Source organism: Lotus japonicus, chromosome 3 (genome assembly GCF_012489685.1).
Source record: "Lotus japonicus ecotype B-129 chromosome 3, LjGifu_v1.2".
Taxonomy (NCBI): domain Eukaryota; kingdom Viridiplantae; phylum Streptophyta; class Magnoliopsida; order Fabales; family Fabaceae; genus Lotus; species Lotus japonicus.
In genome coordinates, this window is record NC_080043.1 from 43,382,406 (window position 1) to 43,403,722 (window position 21,317).

At 36.7% G+C, this 21,317-nt stretch overlaps 1 protein-coding gene and 1 long non-coding RNA gene across 3 annotated transcripts; one reads left to right on the top strand and one right to left on the bottom strand.

Annotated features, from left to right (window-relative positions):
• The first annotated feature begins 290 nt into the window (after positions 1 to 290).
• LOC130742890 (disease resistance protein RUN1-like) lies at positions 291 to 4,672 on the top strand. Of its 2 annotated transcripts, XM_057594990.1 has the most exons (7): positions 291 to 542; positions 653 to 1,229; positions 1,509 to 2,607; positions 2,703 to 2,984; positions 3,150 to 3,221; positions 3,423 to 3,923; positions 4,004 to 4,672. In XM_057594990.1, exons 2-7 carry the CDS (start codon positions 739 to 741, stop codon positions 4,589 to 4,591), a joined length of 3,033 nt encoding a protein of 1,010 aa, XP_057450973.1. In that variant the 5' UTR covers positions 291 to 542; positions 653 to 738; the 3' UTR covers positions 4,592 to 4,672. The 2 variants fall into 2 exon arrangements, with proteins under 2 accessions (XP_057450973.1, XP_057450972.1); XM_057594989.1 differs by having other exon boundaries at positions 3,150 to 3,923.
• Positions 4,673 to 5,534: 862 nt separating this feature from the next.
• LOC130742892 (uncharacterized) lies at positions 5,535 to 14,866 on the bottom strand. The gene is made up of 4 exons (XR_009021299.1): positions 14,430 to 14,866; positions 13,456 to 13,572; positions 7,419 to 11,720; positions 5,535 to 6,467 (listed from the first exon to the last, which is right to left on the bottom strand). It is a non-coding gene; the product is annotated as an uncharacterized LOC130742892 (long non-coding RNA).
• Positions 14,867 to 21,317: the final 6,451 nt, after the last annotated feature.

Below are 21,317 nucleotides of genomic sequence, written 5' to 3' on the forward strand. Positions count from 1 at the left end.
TAGAGATGCCTTAACTTTGTAGTTTCGTTGAATTTTTCCATTAAAAATACTTTTTTAATTTATCATCATTTTAACAAAATAAAAATTTAATAAATAATTTTTTTTAATTACTTCACATAATTTGTTTTTTGAACGTGACATAAAAAAAAATTAAAATTGAGAAATGCAACTACTTAACCAAACAATAAAATTTACAAATTTAAGAAAATTGAATTGATTCATTTGAATTTTGAGATTTTTTGCATTTCTTTCCTTCATGTGTCTGTTTCACGATTTTCTGTTATTACTTATTAGTCAACTTTCCACCATTCATGAACAAAATTACTCTCACAATTCATGAAGACGAGGCGATGACACTGCATCAGATCCACACCCCTACAATCTTATCGTCGTCGATGACATGGTGTTTGACGGTGGCTTTGGACCAACGGTTTTGCCTAAACCCTCAAACTTGATTTTCGTTTTTCTATACTGATTTATTCGCTGAGGTGAATAGTATCCTGCAGAATTAGATGAATGGTCTCGATAAGTAGTGGTGACTGGTGGGTAAACTGTTTTTGTACTAAATTCTTTTGAAATTAAATTACACTAGTTTCAGTATATGCTTTATATTTATTTCTCACTTACCATGGTTTCTTTCATTTCTAAACAGACTCTCCTTGAACTTGAATCATCTTCAAAGTTAATAAATAATATCTCCTTTTCATCAAGCTAGCTAACTGCTTTTTCGCTATCGCAATGGATTGCAAGGGAATCCAAAGCAGCTCTTCATCTTGGATGATATGGAAGTATGATGTGTTTGTGAGCTTTAGAGGCGAAGACACACGAAATAACTTCACTGATCATCTTTTTGGTGCTCTCCATACAAAAGGCTTTGTTATATTCAGGGATGATAGAGAGCTCAGAAAAGGGGGAAGTATATCCACTGAGCTTCTACAAGCAATTGAAGGATCCCGAATTTTGATTGTGGTCTTCTCAAAAAACTATGCTTCTTCCACATGGTGCTTACAAGAACTGGCGAAGATTGCCGATAACGTTGAAGTATCGCAAACTGTTCTGCCTATTTTCTATGATGTGAGTCCATCTGAGGTGAGAAAACAAACTGGGAATTATGGAAAAGCCTTTGTGGAGCATGAAGAAAGATTCCGAGATAATTTAGAGATGGTTCAAACATGGAGGGATGCTCTAACACGAGTAGCCAATCTCTCTGGATGGGATGTAAGCGATAAGTAAGTTATCCTTTTTTTTCCGCAGTAGATTATTAGCACTTTTAGGGACAGCAACAAAACTTCAATGGTTTCTTCATTGAAACTCTTTCCCCATACATAACCATTTTGCTGTATGTGTGTCCTATACATATTTTCAATGTTCTATTAATTGAATTTATAAAATGGTTGGTAAGAGTTTTAATAAATTAATTAAATATTTTTTGTTTTTTCATATATCCTTCTACTTTTTGTTTGGGGCTGTCATGTAATGAGTTGGTGTTTCTATCCTTGATCTTTTAGGCCACAATATGGAGAGATTGAAAAAATTATTAAGGAGGTAACACGCCTATTGGATCGCAAACTTTCAACTCCCTCCGATGATATAGTTGGGATGCAGTCACGAGTGGAAGAATTAGAAAAGCTTTTGGTTCTAGACTCAAATGATGATATTCGAGTTGTAGGGATTTGTGGCATGGGTGGAATAGGGAAGTCAACACTTGTTGCTACTTTATATTGCAGAATCTGTAATCAATTTGATGCATCATGTTTCATTGATGATATAAGTAAACTTTTTGGAGACTATGGTCCAATTGAGGCACAAAAGCAAATTCTTAGTCAAATTTTAAATGGGGAAAGTCTTCAGCTGAACAATCCTGCCATTGCAACTAATTTGATGCGAAATAGGTTACGCCACAAAAAGGTCCTCATAGTTCTTGATAATGTTGATGGAGTACTGCAGCTGGACAAATTGGCTCTAAAACGTGAATGGCTAGGTGCAGGAAGTAGAATCATCATAATTTCAAGGGATGAACATATCTTGCAAGAGTATCAAGTGGATAAAGTTTACAAAGTTCAACTCTTGAATTATCGAGATGCTCTACAATTGTTTTGTAGAAAAGCTTTCAAATGTGATGATATCGTAAGAGATTACCTTGACTTGACAAATGAGGCACTAGAGTATGCTAAAGGCCTCCCATTAGCAATTAAAGTATTGGGTTCATTGTTTTTCGGTCGAGATGTTTCTGAATGGAGAAGTTCATTGGTTAGGCTAAGAGAAAATCCAGAAAAAGATATTATGGATGTGCTTCGAGTTAGTTTTGATGCACTGAAGGATACAGAAAAGGAAATATTTTTAGATATTTCTTGTTTCTTTCATGGACAATCAAGGGAATATGTGGAACATCTTCTAGATATTCGTGGATTTTATCCTAAAATAGGTATAAGAAATCTCGTTGAAAAATCGCTGGTCATAATCCTTGAAGATGAGACTATTACAATGCATGACTTGTTGAAAGAGTTGGGCAGAAGTATTGTTAGAGAGAAGTCACCAAAAGAACCACGAAACTGGAGCAGGCTGTGGGACTACAAGGATCTACACAATGTTATCTTACAAAATATGGTAAAATGGATATTCAACAAAATCATATATTGACATTTTTCTCTATTCTATAACTCAAAATGTTCAAAATTTTGTTCTTCTTGGCAATGTATTAGGCAACTGAAAATCTTGAGGCCATAGTTATAAGAAGACATATACCAGAGTTTCCGGAAACAACCATGAAAGCAGGTGCTTTGTCAAAAATGAGTCACCTTAAGTTGCTCATTCTCCAAGGTGTCATCTTTTCAGGAAGTCTCAATCATCTTTCCAATGAATTACAACACATTTGCTGGGAAAAGTATCCTTTCTGGTGTTTGCCACCAAACTTCGAACCAGATAAACTTGTTGAATTGGTCCTGCATCGAAGTAGCATTAGACAACTATTGAAAGACTCAAAGGTACTTTAACTTACTATTTTTTCTATTTTATCTTTGTTCCGATTAATAAATAATAAGACAAAGTATGATGTTCTGTTCTTTACTCTCTCTCTGAGTTAATTAAATAAACAATATAAAGCTTAAATGAGATCTAATTTGTCTCCTTTTGTTGACCCTTCTTTGCAGCCTCTGCACCATTTGAGAGTGATGGATCTTTCTTACTCCAGAAATCTTATTAAAACACCGGATTTTAGGGAGGTACCAAATCTTGAGTCCCTCGAACTTCAAGAATGTATAGAACTTGTGCATATCGATCCTTCCATTGGCATTCTGACAAAGCTTGTTAATTTGAACTTGTCATATTGTACAAATCTAGTCAGTATTCCCAATATTATTTTTCATCTTAGCTCTCTTGAATATCTAAATCTTTCTGGCTGCTCAAAATTATACATTAACCAGTTGTTAGGGAAACCGGGGCATGCCGAACATGTGAAGATACTTGAAATAAATGAAAGTAGTATCAAGAAACAATCAACATCCTCCATCCTGAAAATTGTTAGGTTCCCTCTCCATTGGTTTTATTCTGGAAGGCGTGAAGAATCAATTGGCTTACTGTTGCCATCTGTGCCTCATTTCCTATGTTTGAAAGAGCTTGACCTAAGTTTCTGCAATCTATTTCAAGTCCCTGATGCTATTGGCTGTTTACATTCTTTAATGTGGTTAAACTTGAATGGAAATAATTTTGTTACACTACCTTCTAGCATCAAGGAACTTTCCAAACTTCTAGAGTTGAAGTTGGAACACTGTAAGCTGCTGAAATATTTACCAGAGCTCCCTGTAAGAAGCAAAGCATCTTTCGATCACTATGTAGCAGGATTATATATCTTCAACTGCCCCAATTTGATTGCGATTGAGCGATGTTATAACATGGCTTTTTCATGGATGATACAACTCCTTGAGGTGCCTACCCCATCCTTCCTTTCCATGTCTCTCTTTTCATGTGCATGTGAACAATGCATAACAAGTTTTTGTCATATCAGGTGCACATGCAATCCTCTCTTCGCCATGGTGATATTCACATTGTTATTCCTGGAACTGAAATTCCAAGGTGGTTTAATAAACAAAGTGCTGGTAGTTCAATGAGCATGGATCTTATTCCTCATATGCATGATGAAAATTGCATAGGAATTGCCTGCTGTGCAGCATTGGTGGCACATGTTGAGCCCACTAATTTGGGTTGTACAAGGAAAAATCATGATGGTCCAACTTTTATTCTTGGAGAAGGCTCATTTTGTTTCATTTTTGAAATGAAAAAGGGTAACTTTGTGTACTTTATGCCGATGCTTATAGTAAAAGATCTGTTCACAGTTGAATCAAATCACCTGGTGCTACTATTTTTCAGTCGGGAAGCATTCATTAGCCGTAAAAGTTTTACACCAGCAGGAACACATGATTTCGATAGTGTGAAATTGATTTGCTCAACTCACAAGCCCCAAGGTTTGCATATGGAGGTGAAAAGTTGTGGGTATCATTGGCTATTTAAGGAGGACCTGGTAAAATTAAACCGGAAAATGACGCATAGTGGGAATTCTTCAGTTAGGAAGCACATGCTTTTAACAAATGGATAGCCATATCATTAAATGGACTAAGAAAGCATGGACATTTCAATTTGGCTACTGTCTCATCAAAGAAGCTCTGATTTATTTGAGGTAAGACTTAGTACAACAAGGCTCTTTTAATGTTATAAATTTTTAGTCATTCATTAATTTAATACCTGATTTTTGTGTCTTAAAGTTGATGATATGGGGATTTTGTCTTTTTACTCACTTACCATGCTAGTGTCTATGCTAACTGACAACACTTCTCATTTGATAATAAGCATATTGAGTCATGGATTGTTGTAGTCTGATGGGAATGGGTCAGAGCAGCAAGAGTAACTGAATGCAATTATTTTGAGAAAATAAGTGGTGGCAGATCTGCAGTTTTGTTTCAAAAGTGTATTTAATAATAGGAAACTGCTTGTTGGAAGTTATTTGCTGTTTTTGGGATATATCTCTAGTTTTTTAGGGAGAATTTTATTATTGTTGTTAGTAGATTGTGGACAGAAAACATTCTCTGTAGGAGAGACTTTAGTCCCTAGGACAGCAAGTAAATTGTTGTAACTATGTTATTTGTGTTCAACAGTACATATTTCATGAGTTAATTTCTGGTGCTCTATCATAGTCAACTCAATATTGTTGCAGAAACTTATGTTCTGGTAACTTAAAATTGATGATACGATGATATATAGTCAAAATTTCAAGGGAAAAAAGGTACATTATCATCTTGGATATAGCTTTATATCTTTAAATTTCTGACAACGATACACTTTATCATGTACATTTTTTATACGAAAGTGTGAAAAGGAAAGAAAGGCTAAAGTCACTAATAATAAAAATTACAAACTCAAAAATCATATTAGTTGCCTTAATAATCTATGTCATTTTATGTAAGTTGAGTTAATATGCAGCAAATCTAATTCCAGGTATTGTTACTGGGTCTTAAACTAACAAGTTTCCAAATTTTTGGCAGAACATAAACTACCATCGAATTTTATTAAGTTGAAGCAAGTCTGCTACAGGAATTCGAGAGAGTATTCATGGAAAAGGGTTTGTACATGACGATGGAGTATATGACCTATTGAGGACTGGTATTGTTGTAAATAAGGAATTAATATAAGAATTATTATTAGAATATTATATTCAGTATTAGGAGATTTATTTTCTTATTAGGAGATTGTGTACATAATTAGTTATTTCCTTATTTAGGATTAGTCTTCTTCTATATAATGTAATTACCCTTTGTATTCTGATTAAGAAATAATAATACAGTTTCTCCTACTTTCAAGTTGGTATCAGAGCTCCCGATCTTGGGAGTTCTGCTTCTGCGAAAAAAAAACCTAGCAGTCTTATTACGGCCCTTTTATCTGGTAACGTTTTCTGTTTTGCCATTGTTGGCTTATACTGTTTGGAGGCATGTTGTAACGCCCCGAATTTCAGGGGTTACAGTAACAATCTGATAAAGTAAATATGCAATGTTTTCCAAAAGGATTTATAAACACAAGTATTATTTTTTCTTCTCAAAGTATTTTCAAAACATGTCATGCATACTCTCAACTGTAAATAAATTTACATCGAGCCTTAAATAAGGCAAGTACCTGAAAGCACCCAACCTACAAAACCTAACCAATAGAAACAACTCAACAAAGAACCTATTATGCAATGACACCATAAATCCGAAATACTCCCTACGACCAACCGCAGGAAAGCAATGCATCGGAACCTACTCGAAACCTCAAATATAAATTCATAAAATCATTATGCAAGCTTAAACCAATAACGGTAAGCTCTCTAACCCAAGGCTCTATCCCTACACCCGACTCTATTCTTTGAGTCTTCCATAATTCTTCAAGTCCTCATCTCAAACTCGTACGAAGGTCAACCTTCATCGAAGATTCTCCATCGCCTAATAGCGTTAAGCGCCCAAACAACAAATAACAAATAGAAAGGGTTAACTCCATGCAACAACCACATAAAAAGAGAAAATCATGCTATTCAAATTTAAGTGCATACATGACACATAAGCTATCAACTTAGTTCAAGATAGATGACAACATATATCCAACAACATGAAATCAAATCAGATATCAACAACATATATTTAATCAGATATCAGCAACATAATAACATATTTAAATCAAATAACAATATAACAACAAATCAGATATCAACAACCTTAACAATATAACAACAAACCAATTATCAACCAAAACATCAGAAGCAAATATTATTGTCCTATAATGCAACTATATGTTGCAACCAAAATGGATCGATCAATAATGTCTCGCAAGACGGGATAGAGCGAGGAACGGAGCCCCCCTGAACTATCACCAAATATCGCCCATGAAAGACGGGACAGACGGAGAACGGACTCCCCTGAATGCCACTTAATAACGCTCATGAAAGACGGGACAGACGGAGAACGGACTCCCCTGAATGTCACTTTATAACGCCTCGAAAGACGGGACAATCCCGTGGGACAAACCCACCTCATCGCCACTTCAAGCAAACCAAAACATCTCATCCAACTCAGTGGTCACTCAAACAACAATCTCAAATCCAATAATCTAATTAATATAATCACATGTTATTCATATTATCAGCAAACATAATTCAATTCAATTGCATACCAACTCAGTTCAATGACAGAAACCAGTAAACGGCCGAAGCCTCTCAGAAAACGGAGATACACGTCTCAATAAGTTCACTCGGCCGAAGCCTCCAGAAAACATTTTCTCAGTTCAACATAATAATCATAATCATCTGCCAATCAATATAAACATCTTCATCTCAAACGCAGGCAGTGCGATAAAAGCAGGCAAGACTCAAAGACGCGCTAAAACCGAGTTACCCTTACCTTAGCCAATTTTCTTCCTAAACTGCAACTCCAATCCTATCACATCTATGTTTTCCGCGTCGGCTCGCTTCCTTCTATTCTTTAGCTTCGTCGCAAGGCGCTTTCGTCCTTCGTACCCTTCACAAGTTCACATACTAAACCTTAGCCTCTAAAGTCACATCTAAAGTTCCAGAACAAACTTAACCAATCTTTCTAGCTCACTTAGGCTAAATGCACAAACTTTATGTTTCAAGGACTAAAGTCCAAAGATAAAATATTTGTGAGTTTTAAAGAAAGGCCCCTTTAAATGCCCATTTAGAAAACAACTCCTCAACTTTTAAGTAATTCAGCCCTAGTCCCTTGACAAGCACATAATCACGAAAAGGTCCTCACATAAAAGTAAGTTCTTTTTCAGCCCTCAAACTTTACTAAATTTATTAAATAAACCCCAGTACTTTTATAATTAAAGTTTAACCCAAACCTTCTCAACCTCTTGTGTTTCAGCCCAAAGTTTTCCCACAATAAATTTTTAGTACTCAAACTTATCTTATGATTTTCACTACACAAAAACACGTTTCAGAATTAATTTTTCACACCCAAAATATGTGCCATAGCCTCGGCCACCCTTACATAACCATGTACAAATTTTCCTTTTTCCCCAAATCACTTCCAAAGTTATTTTAAACATTTAAAAACAACTTTTTAGAAAACTAATCGGTGAAATCTATAGATCCAGTGATTGGAAATAACATTTATAAAAGCACTTTGGAAAAAGCTCTAATTAAAATTTTTACAAAGATAATAACTCAACCTTTTTGGAAATGAAAACCATGGTTCACTATATCTTTTCCATAGTCCTAACTTTAATGAAGATACTAGGTGTGAAAACTAAAAGGGTTGACTAAAAAGATGAGCAAAGAAAAGAGAAGAAGTTTTATCATAAAATTGGAAGATGAAGATGATGGTGCTGCACAAGAGAGGAATCACGTGAGGGAGGAAAATGGACCATGATGTGCGTTTTTTCTGCTCAGGGGAAAGAAAAGAGAGGAAGAATAAGTGGAAAGAATTGGTGAGCTGCAGCAAAAGAAATGAAAAGAAAGTGAAAATGATGTTGTGTATTAGAAGGAGAAAAAGAGGAAGATGGTGCTGTAACTAAGGAAGAGGAAAAAGTGTTGCAAGGAATAAAAGAAAAGAAAAGAAGAAGAGAAAGAGAAGTCTGCAGAAGAAGAAGAGAGAAAGATATTATGAAGAAAAGAAGGAAAAGTCACAAGTGAGAAAGAGAGTGGACGAGAATGAGAGGGAGGGAATCTGATTGGTGACACCTTGACTGGTGGGACGTGGAGGACGGATATCCAAGGAAAAATGAGAAGATATTTATTAATCGGTACAAATTAATTTGGACACTGAATAATTTAGCTCACAAAGTTAAAAGAAAAATATAAGGATGATATATTACTATATCAAAAATTATGTGGAACTCTGTGAAATAATGAAATATAAATTTGAATTACTTTGAGCAAAATAAAATGATCCATGGATAAGAAAATGTGTAAGAATTAAGCTAAAGAATAATTGTTAGACAATTAGAACAAATATGACGTTGTCATATTATACAATTAAGCTAAGTATCGATCCAAGAAAGGACGATACTTGCATCGGATTCATTTAAGTGAGAAAATGGCTTGAACGCAGTATGCTTCAAAATATACCGCAAAACTACTTTTTGCAATTGATGTCGGATGAGAAAACTTCCTTCTGAAGAAATGTTAGAAACATCGAAAGAAATCAGTGTACGCGTGTGGAATCTTCGTTTGAAGCTCCGAAAAGAAAAAGTCTTCATCGACCGTTTATTTTAGGTTTCTTGAGCTATCAGGGATTTGGTTTCGGCAAACCTCCGAGAATTGGAATCGGACGTTCGTATGTCTCAGGGTTTCGTATCGAAACGCTTGTCATAGAAAGGATTAAGAGAAATTCTAACATTCCTCTGAAGATTTTTGGAATTAGTTCCTACAGTGATTTGAGGGTAAATTAATCGCTTACTAACGCTCTTGCCCTAGGCGTAAGCGAATAAGAGTCACGCTATAACTTATATCGACTTTAATACTATTCTTAGCCTTTTCCTGAACTTTCTCCTTCATAAGTTCATTCCATTCGATAAACACTTGTTCAGGTTCCCTTCACGATACATCGAAACCTAATCGTGAATATGAATTTAATTAATTTATTCTAAGCTTAAAAACTTGGGTCTCACATTACTACCCTCCAAAAAGAAAGTTTCGTCCTCGAAACTTAGAGTTCAGTAAAAAGCTCAGGATATTATTCCCTGACCTTTGCCTCTAACTCCCATATAGCACCGTCCGTGTCTTTGTTCCAAATAACTTTCACTAAAGCACTCTGCTTCCTCCTCGATTGTTTCACCCTTCTAGCCCCAATGCTGACCGACGGCGTCTCAACAGACATATCATCATCTTAATATCTAACATTCCATTATTGTCATCTCTTTCTGAAACTATCCTCATTATAACCATCCAATCAACTTTTCTCTTAGTCACAAATCAAATCATCAACTTATCATCCATCTTAACACTCTACACATCTTAGAATTCATTTACTTCAAGATCACTCTTATATTATACCTCAATGTATTTAACCCGAAACTCATCTTCGGATCTTCAATCTTCTAAGATTCAACTTCTATTGTCACCCCTACAACCATAAGTTCTCGTACTCGTACGTGATTCTCAACTCACCAGGTTAATCTTATCCCCAAGATTCAAGTTCAACTTAGTAACTCTCAGTCGTCAAACTTAACATGTTCCTCAGAAATCCAAAATCTTTGCTTGATCAGCACTTATACCTCTAGAGTATAACTAGGAGGTAATCCATCAAGTCTAGTCTCTTAGTGCAATTAGCACGAAATCACATAGCCTATGGTTTTATAACTTTCGAAAGAATACTTAAGACTCTCCAGCATTGAATCTTTTGTCTTAGTCTACCTCTACTTAGAGTAATCATGCGGACACTAATTATCGACTATACGACAATCGTCAACTTTCAAAGATTTAAATCTCACTCCTCTACAATCAAGTGCTTATCATAAACTTATCTCTCAAACTCGACTAATCATCGATCAAATCCAATCAATACTCCTATCATAGTCCATGCCAGCTGTGATTCCAAATATCAACCCCTCAATATTAAGTTGATCAGGCTCAATATCTTGCGGAAGAAAATTCAGAAAAAACTCACTAGTAAGGTCAATGAGTCTATCTCAGCAAGTGGTCACATCTAAATTAAGATCATCTCTTAATCTACTCAATTTCTAACAACTTCATCTAGAAGAAGTACAACCTTAGTTCCTGGAACTCAAACAACACTCCCTTACGATTCATTCTAAGCTTCTATCTTCCTTACTAACATATCTGTACCAAAACAAGTTTTAAGACTTAGAAACTGCTCTAAACCCTATACCATTGTCCTAATTAGAATGCACACAACAGTCAAAGGAATGTGCCTAATGCAAACTTCTTTCCCTGTTCAACAACATATAGTCTCTACCTGGATCACTGAACAAAGCACGCAAACAACAAGTATAGTTAATATTTTTGTGGGGGTACTAACCATCTAGTCAAAAGCTAAGGGGTTAGTGTTCAAGAAAACAATAACAACAAGAAACAACTAGTAGACAAAATAAACAATTAATCATATTATCTATATGGTAACACTCTGTCAATCGATCAACACCCAGCTGATCAATTACAAAGTTCAAACAACCTAACACAGAATACCTATTCCCCAACAAGCTCTGGTTTCTCAACCAAAGCTCTGATACCACAATGTAACGCCCCGAATTTCAGGGGTTACAGTAACAATCTGATAAAGTAAATATGCAATGTTTTCCAAAAGAATTTATAAACACAAGTATTATTTTTTCTTCTCAAAGTATTTTCAAAACATGTCATGCATACTCTCAACTGTAAATAAATTTACATCGAGCCTTAAATAAGGCAAGTACCCGAAAGCACCCAACCTACAAAACCTAACCAATAGAAACAACTCAACAAAGAACCTATTATGCAATGACACCATAAATCCGAAATACTCCCTACGACCAACCGCAGGAAAGCAATGCATCGGAACCTACTAGAAACCTCAAATATAAATTCATAAAATCATTATGCAAGCTTAAACCAATAACGGTAAGCTCTCTAACCAAAGGCTTTATCCCTACACCCGACTCTATTCTTTGAGTCTTCCATAATTCTTCAAGTCTTCATCTCAAACTCGTACGAAGGTCAACCTTCATCGAAGATTCTTCATCGCCTAATAGCGTTAAGCGCCCAAACAACAAATAACAAATAGAAAGGGTTAACTCCATGAACCTACCACATAAAAAGAGAAAATCATGCTATTCAAATTTAAGTGCATACATGGCACATAAGCTATCAACTTAGTTCAAGATAGATGACAACATATATCCAACAACATGAAATCAAATCAGATATCAACAACATAGATTTAATCAGATATCAGCAACATAATAACATATTTAAATCAAATAACAATAACCTCAACAATATAACAACAAATCAGATATCAACAACCTTAACAATATAACAACAAACCAATTATCAACCAAAACATCAGAAGCAAATATTATTGCCCTATAATGCAACTATATGCTGCAACCAAAATGGATCGATCAATAATGTCTCGCAAGACGGGATAGAGCAAGGAACGGAGCCCCCCTGAACTATCACCAAATATCGCCCATGAAAGACGGGACAGACGGAGAACGGACTCCCCTGAATGCCACTTAATAACGCCCATGAAAGACGGGACAGTCATGTGAAAATATCCACTCCACTGCCACTTAATAACACCCATGAAAGACGGGACAGACGGAGAACGGACTCCCCTGAATGTAGAGCTGTCAATATGGGTTCCAACCCGCGGGTCAGCTCGACGGGTTGGCTAAATGAGCCGGGTTGGGTTGGTTAAGTTCCAGCTCGAAAAGAACTTGGGTTAGTGCAACCCGGCTCGTTTAACCCGCGGGTTAGACAAGTCAACCCGCGGGTCAAGCGAGCCAACCCGTCGGGCTAGAGTTATTTTTTATTAAAAAAATTATTTTATTTCTCTTTAATTCCATGTTAGTTTTATGGATTAATTTTAGATAGAAAAATGGAAATTTTCAGTTATTTTAATTTGAGTCAATTTTTTATGTTTTATTTATTGTTATTATATTATTTATCTCATTTTAAATGTGACAGTAAAATAATTGTGTTCTTAAATCCTGTAAACTAAATTCTTTTTCTATATTTCAAATGTTAGATAAAAATAATTGCGTTGATAAACCTCTTTTTTATGAGTTGATACCAATTTCTACAAGTATTTTTTTGAAATTATTTTTTTATAACATTTTAAACATTTTCTAATCCAATTTCTCAAATTTTTATATTTATTTCACTCAACCCGCGAGCCAGCCCGCCAACCCGCGAGCTTGTAGCGAGTCGGGTTGGGTTCATATTTTTCTGGCTCGTTTGGACCCCGGGTTGACACAACCCAACCCGTTTTCAACCCATCCCATACGAGCTGACCCATATGGGTCGGGCTGACCCGTATTGACAGCTCTGCCTGAATGTCACTTTATAACGCCTCGAAAGACGGGACAATCCCGTGGGACAAACCCACCTCATCGCTACTTCAAGCAAACCAAAACATCTCATCCAACTCAGTGGTCACTCAAACAACAATCTCAAATCCAATAATCTAATTAATATAATCACATGTTATTCATATTATCAGAAACATAATTCAATTCAATTGCATACCAACTCAGTTCAATGACAGAAACCAGTAAACGGCCGAAGCCTCTCAGAAAACGGAGATACACGTCTCAATAAGTTCACTCGGCCGAAGCCTCCAAAAAACATTTTCTCAGTTCAACATAATAATCATAATCATCTGCCAATCAATATAAACATCTTCATCTCAAACGCAGGCAGTGCGATAAAAGCAGGCAAGACTCAAAGACGCGCTAAAACCGAGTTACCCTTACCTTAGCCAATTTTCTTCCTAAACTGCAACTCCAATCCTATCACATCTTTGTTTTCCGCGTCGGCTCGCTTCCTTCTATTCTTTAGCTTCGTCGCAAGGCGCTTTCGTCCTTCGTACCCTTCACAAGTTCACATACTAAACCTTAGCCTCTAAAGTCACATCTAAAGTTCCAGAACAAACTTAGCCAATCTTTCTAGCTCACTTAGGCTAAATGCACAAACTTTATGTTTCAAGGACTAAAGTCCAAAGATAAAATATTTGTGAGTTTTAAAGAAAGGCCCCTTTAGAAAACAACTCCTCAACTTTTAAGTAATTCAACCCTAGTCCCTTGACAAGCACATAATCATGAAAAGGTCCTCACATAAAAGTAAGTTCTTTTTCAGCCCTCAATCTTTACTAAATTTATTAAATAAACCCCAGTACTTTTATAATGAAAGTTTAACCCAAACCTTCTCAACCTCTTGTGTTTAAGCCCAAAGTTTTCCCACAATAAATTTTTAGTACTCAAACTTATCTTATGATTTTCACTACACAAAAACACGTTTCAGAATTAATTTTCCACACCCAAAATATGTGCCATAGCCTCGGCCACCCTTACATAACCATGTACAAATTTTCATTTTTCCCCAAATCACTTCCAAAGTTATTTTAAACATTTAAAAACAACTAATCAAAGCTTAAATTAAAATCACTAAAACATCAAAATCACTTAAGTCAAAAAAAGAACTTTTTAGAAAACTAATCGGTGAAATCTATAGATCCAGTTATGGGAAATAACATTTATAAAAGCACTTTGGGAAAAGCTCTAATTGAAATTTTTACAAAGATAATAACTCAACCTTTTTGGAAATGAAAATCATTGTTCACTAGATCTTTTTCATAGTCATAACTTTAATGAAGATACTAGGTGTGGAAACTAAAAGGGTAAATTTAATTGACTAAAAAGATGAGCAAAGAAAAGAGAAGAAGTTTTACCATAAAATTGGAAGATGAAGATGATGGTGCTGCACAAGAGAGGAATCACGTGAGGGAGGAAAATGGACCATGATGTGCGTTTTTTGCTGCTCAGGGGAAAGAAAAGAGAGGAAGAATAAGTGGAAAGAATTGGTGAGCTGCACCAAAAGAAATGAAAAGAAAGGAAAAATGATGTTGTGTATTAGAAGGAGAAAAAGAGGAAGATGGTGCTGTAACTAAGGAAGAGGAAAAAGTGTTGCAAGGAATAAAAGAAAAGAAAAGAAGAAGAGAAAGAGAAGTCTGCAGAAGAAGAAGAAGAGAGAAAGATATTATGAAGAAAAGAAGGAAAAGTCACAAGTGAGAAAGAGAGTGGACGAGAATGAGAGGGAGGGAATCTGATTGGTGGCACCTTGACTTGTGGGACGTGGAGGAGGGATATGCATGGAAAAATGATAAGATATTTATTAATCGGTACAAATTGATTTGGACACTGAATGATTTAGCTCACAAAGTTAAGAGAAAAATATAAGGATGATATATTACTATATCAAAAATTATGTGGAACTCTGTGAAATAATGAAATATAAATTTGAATCACTTTGAGCAAAATAAAATGATCCATGGACAAGAAAATGTGTAAGAATTAAGCTAAAGAATAATTGTTAGACAATTAGAACAAATATGACGTTGTCATATTATGCAATTAAGCTAAGTATCAATCCAAGAAAGGACGATACTTGCATCGGGTTCATTTAAGTGAGAAAATGGCTTGAACGTAGTATGCTTCAAAATATACCGCAAAACTACTTTTTGCAATTGATGTCGGATGAGAAAACTTCCTTCTGAAGAAAGGTTAGAAACATCGAAAGAAATCAGTGTACGCGTGTGGAATCTTCGTTTGAAGCTCCGAATAGAAAAAGTCTTCATCGACCGTTTATTTTAGGTTTCTTGAGCTATCAGGGATTTGGTTTCGGCAAACCTCCGAGAATTGGAATCGGACGTTCGTATGTCTCAGGGTTTCGTATCGAAACGCTTGTCATAGAAAGGATTAAGAGAAATTCTAACATTCCTCTGAAGATTTTTGGAATTAGTTCCTATAGTGATTTGAGGGTAAATTAATCGTTTACTAACGCTCTTGCCCTAGGCGTAAGCGAATAAGAGTCACGCTATAACTTATATCGACTTTAATACTATTCTTAGCCTTTTCCTGAACTTTCTCCTTCATAAGTTCATTCCATTCGATAAACACTTGTTCAGGTTCCCTTCATGATACATCGAAACCTAATCGTGAATATGAATTTAATTAATTTATTCTAAGCTTAAAAACTTGGGTCTCACACATATGCTCTTCATCACCGGCCTGCCAACCTCTGTTCCTGACTGCGATTGCACAGAGAGGGTTCCCCGTGCCTTCTGGTCCTATTTCCGAGGGTCGTTTCCTCACTTTGTTGGTGTTTTTTCTTAAGAAGCCTTTGGTTCTTCCATTCAAGGAGAGTGCAATCTTCTCTGTTTCTGTTATTTTCCTCTTGTTTCCCTTCTACAGTAACATCTCTCAGTATGTTTGGAGACGAGATTCCCATACCTAAGGAGAAACTCACTTCTGGAGTGAAAGGGGTCTCTCTTCCACCTTTGACCCACAAAGATCTCCCGGTATTACAAGGTTCCTTTCGCTTGGATGGGCACAACTACCTCCAATGGTCCGAGCTCGTCCGTCACACTCTCATAAGTTGCAAGAAAATGATTTATATTGAAGAAACAGCCCCTGCTGAAACTGATCCACAATATGACACATGGCGTGAAGAGAATTCTTTTATTATGACCTGGTTTTGGTACTCCATGATTCCGGAAATTAGCCGGAATTATATGTTTTTCCCTACTGCCAAAGAGATTTGGAATAATCTGGCACAAGCATACTCTAAGAAACAAGATCTCAGCTTGTTATGAATTGGAAAATAAAGTTTTCAATTCTAAGCAAGGAACTCTCTCTGTGACAGATTACTATGGGACCTTGAATGGTCTCTGGATTGAATTAGATCAGTATCAAATCTGAAGATGAAGTGTGATTCTGACTCCACAACATTGAATAAGTTTATTGAAAAAGCGCGAATCTTTAAGTTTCTCTCTGGGCTTAACTCTGAATTTGATTCGATTCAGGTCCAAATTTTGGGTAAAGAGCAACTCCCCTCTCTCTCAAAGGTGTTCTCTATAGTTCGTGGTGAAGAAACTCGGAGGACAGTGATGGTGGAAGACAAATCAGTTGATGGTGCAGCCTTAGCCTCTAGAAAGGGTCCCATAAAAGGATCCACCTCTTTCGGACGCCCTAACCGTGATGATCGCCCCAACCGTGATGATCGCTTTAACGGTGATGATCGCTTCAACCGTGATGATCGTTGCACTTACTGTAAGAGGTTTGGTCACACCAAAGAGTACTGCTTCAAACTTTATGGAAGGGAAAACGTCCTTGCACATATGAGCAAGTCCAAAGGTGCTCCGCAAAGGCGTGAAAATCACACAGCTTCTTACATGGAGAATGATGGTGAAGTCCCACCTGTACCACCAGTAGAAGATGTCCCTAGCCTTAGCAAAGCAGAATTGGAGCGCCTGAGAGCTTTTATGGACTCATTGAGTAAGCCCTCTGGTTCTTGTTCTCTCACAATGACTGGTAAGAGTTCTACCTTCTTATCTCTTAATGCTTTGAGTACTGAAAATGACTGGATTATTGACTCTGGTGCTACAGATCATATGACACCTCACCCCTCACATTTATCTTCTTATTCCACTTACCCTGGAAAACATTATATCACTGTTGCTAATGGATCCCAAAACCAGATTACGGGATGTGGTAACATTCACCTTAGTCCATCTCTTCCCTTAAAGCGTGTGCTTCATGTCCCAAAGCTTTCTAACAATCTTTTGTCCATCCATAAACTCACTCGAGACTTGAACTGTGCAGTAACCTTTTTCCACTCTCATGGTGTTTTTCAGGATCTTGCCACGGGACAGATAATTGGGATTGCTAAGGAACAGGACGGGTTATACTGTCTGCAGCACGAGGAAAGCAAGTGTCATCAGACGAGTTCAAAGTCCTGGAATACTTCTCAAATATGGTTGCGACACAAGCGTCTTGGGCATCCCCCTTTTAGTATTCTTAGGACTATGTTTCCCCATTTATTTTCAAAAGTGTCAGTCGAATCTTTTCATTGTGATGTTTGTCAGTTTTCTAAGCATCATCGTTCAACTTTTCTTCCTAGTAATAATAAATGTGTTCAACCTTTTGATCTTGTTCACTCTGATGTGTGGGGACCTTCGTCCATTTCTAATGTTTCTGGTGCAAAATGGTTTGTTACTTTTATTGATGATTGTACTCGGATTACATGGGTTTTTCTTATGAAAGATAAGTCTGAGGTGTTTCAATTATTTGTTAACTTTTTCCACATGATTAGAACACAGTTTGGGAAACCTATTAAGAGGTTAAGGTCAGACAATGGGAAAAAGTATGTTAACAAGAATTTTTCTGAATTTCTTACAAAAAATGGTGTTGTTCATGAGTTGACTTGTGTTGACAGCCCACAACAAAATGGGGTTGCTGAAAGGAAAAATCGTCATCTTCTTGAAATCACTCGAGCTTTACTCTTTCAAATGAATGTTCCTAAGTTTTATTGGGGGGAAACATTCTTGACGGCTGCTTATTTAATTAATAGGTTACCTTCTAGGGTTTTATCTAATGTTAGTCCTGTGCAGGTTATGACTAGCTTCTTTCTGTCAGTGCCCATTAAGTCAGGGTTTCAAAGTCGTGTATTTGGCTGTTCCGCCTTTGTACATGTTCATGGTCATCATCGGGATAAGTTAGATCCTCGGGCTATTAAGTGCATCTTTATAGGATATGCCTCAGATAAAAAGGGATACAAGTGTTATCATCCTCCTAGTCGTCGTGTCTATATATCCATGGATGTTACTTTTCAAGAATCAGAGTCTTTTTATCCCAATCCTCAGCTTCAGGGGGGAATACTCAGGAAGCTGAGTCTCCAGAATTGTCTGTTATTCCTCTTCTACAGGAGCCCTTGATGCCTTCCTCCATTCCTATCACTGAGGACAGTGATGATGATGACAATGGTCCTGAACAAGTACCAAATCAGAATGATGACAATGGTCCTGAGTTAGTACCAGATCAGAATGATGACAATGGTCCTGAACTAGTACCGGATCAAAATAATGTTGACAGGTTCAGGATAAAGTACCAGCGGAAAGTAAAACCCGTCCTGATCCAACAACAAGACCAACCATCTGATCCTGAGGTAAGTGTTCCGAACCCTGAGCCTAGTAATTCCTATGAGCATAACCTTGATGTAGTACCTATTGCCTTACGAAAAGGAAAATGATCTTGTGCCAAGTACCCTATATCCCAATTTGTGTCTACTCAAAATCTTTCTGTGCAGCATCAAAGTTTTATTTCAGCTATTAACTCTATTAGAGTCCCTACATCAGTACAAGAAGCTTTAAAAGATAAGAACTGGATTCAAGCCATGAATGAAGAGATGCATGCACTGGACAAAAATGGCACTTGGGAGATTGTTGAGAAGCCAAATGACAAGAGGACAGTAGGTTGCAAGTGGATATATACCGTGAAGTACCGATCTGATGGCACACTTGACAGGTATAAGGCGAGGCTAGTTGCAAAGGGATACACCCAGACCTATGGAATTGATTATGATGAGACATTTGCTCCGGTAGCAAAAATGAACACCGTAAGGATCATTCTTTCCTTAGCAGCTCACTTTGATTGGGAGTTGCAACAGTTTGATGTTAAAAATGCTTTCTTGCATGGAGATTTTGAGGAAGAGGTGTATATGGAGATTCCACCAGGGTATGACCCTACTTCAGGAAGAAATAGGGTGTGCAAACTGAAGAAGGCTTTATATGGGCTCAAACAGTCACCCCGAGCTTGGTTTGGGAGATTCACTAATGCTATGGTGTCTCTGGGTTATAAACAAAGCCAAGGTGATCATACCCTCTTTATCAAACATACTCGAAATGGTAAACTCACTCTTTTGTCAGTCTATGTAGACGATATGATCATTGCAGGTAATGATGAACTTGAGAAGCAGAATCTGAGGAAAGAGTTGGCAGCCCAATTTGAAATGAAGGACCTTGGAAAGCTGAAATATTTCCTAGGTATGGAGGTGGCATACTTGAAGCAAGGGATTTTCATATCTCAAAGAAAGTATGTCCTTGATCTTCTCAAAGAGACTGGAAAATTGGGTTGTAAGCCCATGGGAGTGCCGATAGAGCAAAACCACAAGATTGGAAGCAGTGAGGAGGACCTTAGGGTTAATAAGGCTCAATATCAGAGACTTGTGGGGGCTTTAATTTATCTATCTCACACTAGACCTGACATAGCTTATCCTGTTAGTGTTGTCAGTCAATTTATGCATGACCCACAGGAGAGACACTTACAGGCTGTGGATAGAATCTTGCAGTATCTGAAGGCCAGTCCAGGGAGGGGTCTGTTGTTCAAGAAGAGTGAGCAATTGTCTATGGAGGTTTATACTGATGCAGATTATGCAGGGTCAATTGTTGACAGGAGATCCACTACTGGATATTGTATGTTCTTGGGTGGAAATTTAGTTACATGGAGGAGCAAGAAGCAGAATGTAGTTGCCAGATCAAGCGCAGAGGCAGAGTTCAGAGCCATGGCTCAAGGAGTTTGTGAATTGTTGTGGATGAAGATCATACTAGATGATTTGAAAATAAAGTATGAAGCTCCCATGAGACTCTTCTGTGATAATAAGTCTGTCATTAGTATTGCGCACAATCCAGTCCAACACGACAGAACAAAGCACATAGAGATAGACCGACACTTCATCAAAGAGAAATTGGATAGTGGTCTTATATCTACACAGTACGTCCCCTCAGGACTTCAGTTGGCTGATGTGCTCACCAAAGGACTTCCCTTGGAGCGGTTTAGAGAACTTACTTGCAAGCTGGGAATGATAGATATCCATTCACCAGCTTGAGGGGGGTGTTGTAAATAAGGAATTAATATAAGAATTATTATTAGAATATTATATTCAGTATTAGGAGATTTATTCTCTTATTAGGAGATTGTGTACATAATTAGTTATTTCCTTATTTAGGATTAGTCTTCTACTATATAATGTAATTACCCTTTGTATTATGATTAAGAAATAATAATACAGTTTCTCCTACTTTCAAGTGGTATCAATCGACGCTTGAGAAATTTGTTAATAAAAGCCAGATAGGTTTTTTTCCTAATAGAGTTGATCAAATAATCACAAAGCTGGAGTTGTTGAGGAGAAAGGTGAAGAAGATGGTTCAATCAGAAGGTAGAGCGAATGCAAAGTAATGAAAACTTGGACAAGTACTCACGATGGTTCATTTGAAACTTTAAACAGGGAAATAAAGATTAAAGGTAAGTTTGTTTTTAATTTAAGGAAAAGTTACCTAGTGGCTTTACTTTATGTCTATTACAAAGTCTATCAATTTTTAAATAATCAGTGTAATTGGCCGGGTTTTTAAAACAAGAGTCCCAGGTATTCTCAGGGTAAAAAAGTATAACTTCTGAAGAACTCACCGATAATGGATTTTAATGGGTATTGTTCTGCTAAATAAAAAAATGGATGACTTCACCTCATCCCAAACCATCTTTAAGATTGTTGATAGTTTGGATTTTTAAATGATTTATCTGATGATACACTAACTCTAGACTATTTTAGCACATTGCATTTCTTTACTTCTCATTCCTTTGCTCGATTGATATCCACTGCCTGTCTGTAGAAGACTTCCTATTTTAGATTAACACCTATCATACTAGCTGAATACTATGGTAATCTCATCAGCTAGTCATGCATGATCGTTGTAATTACTTGCATGATCATGTTATTTTAATCA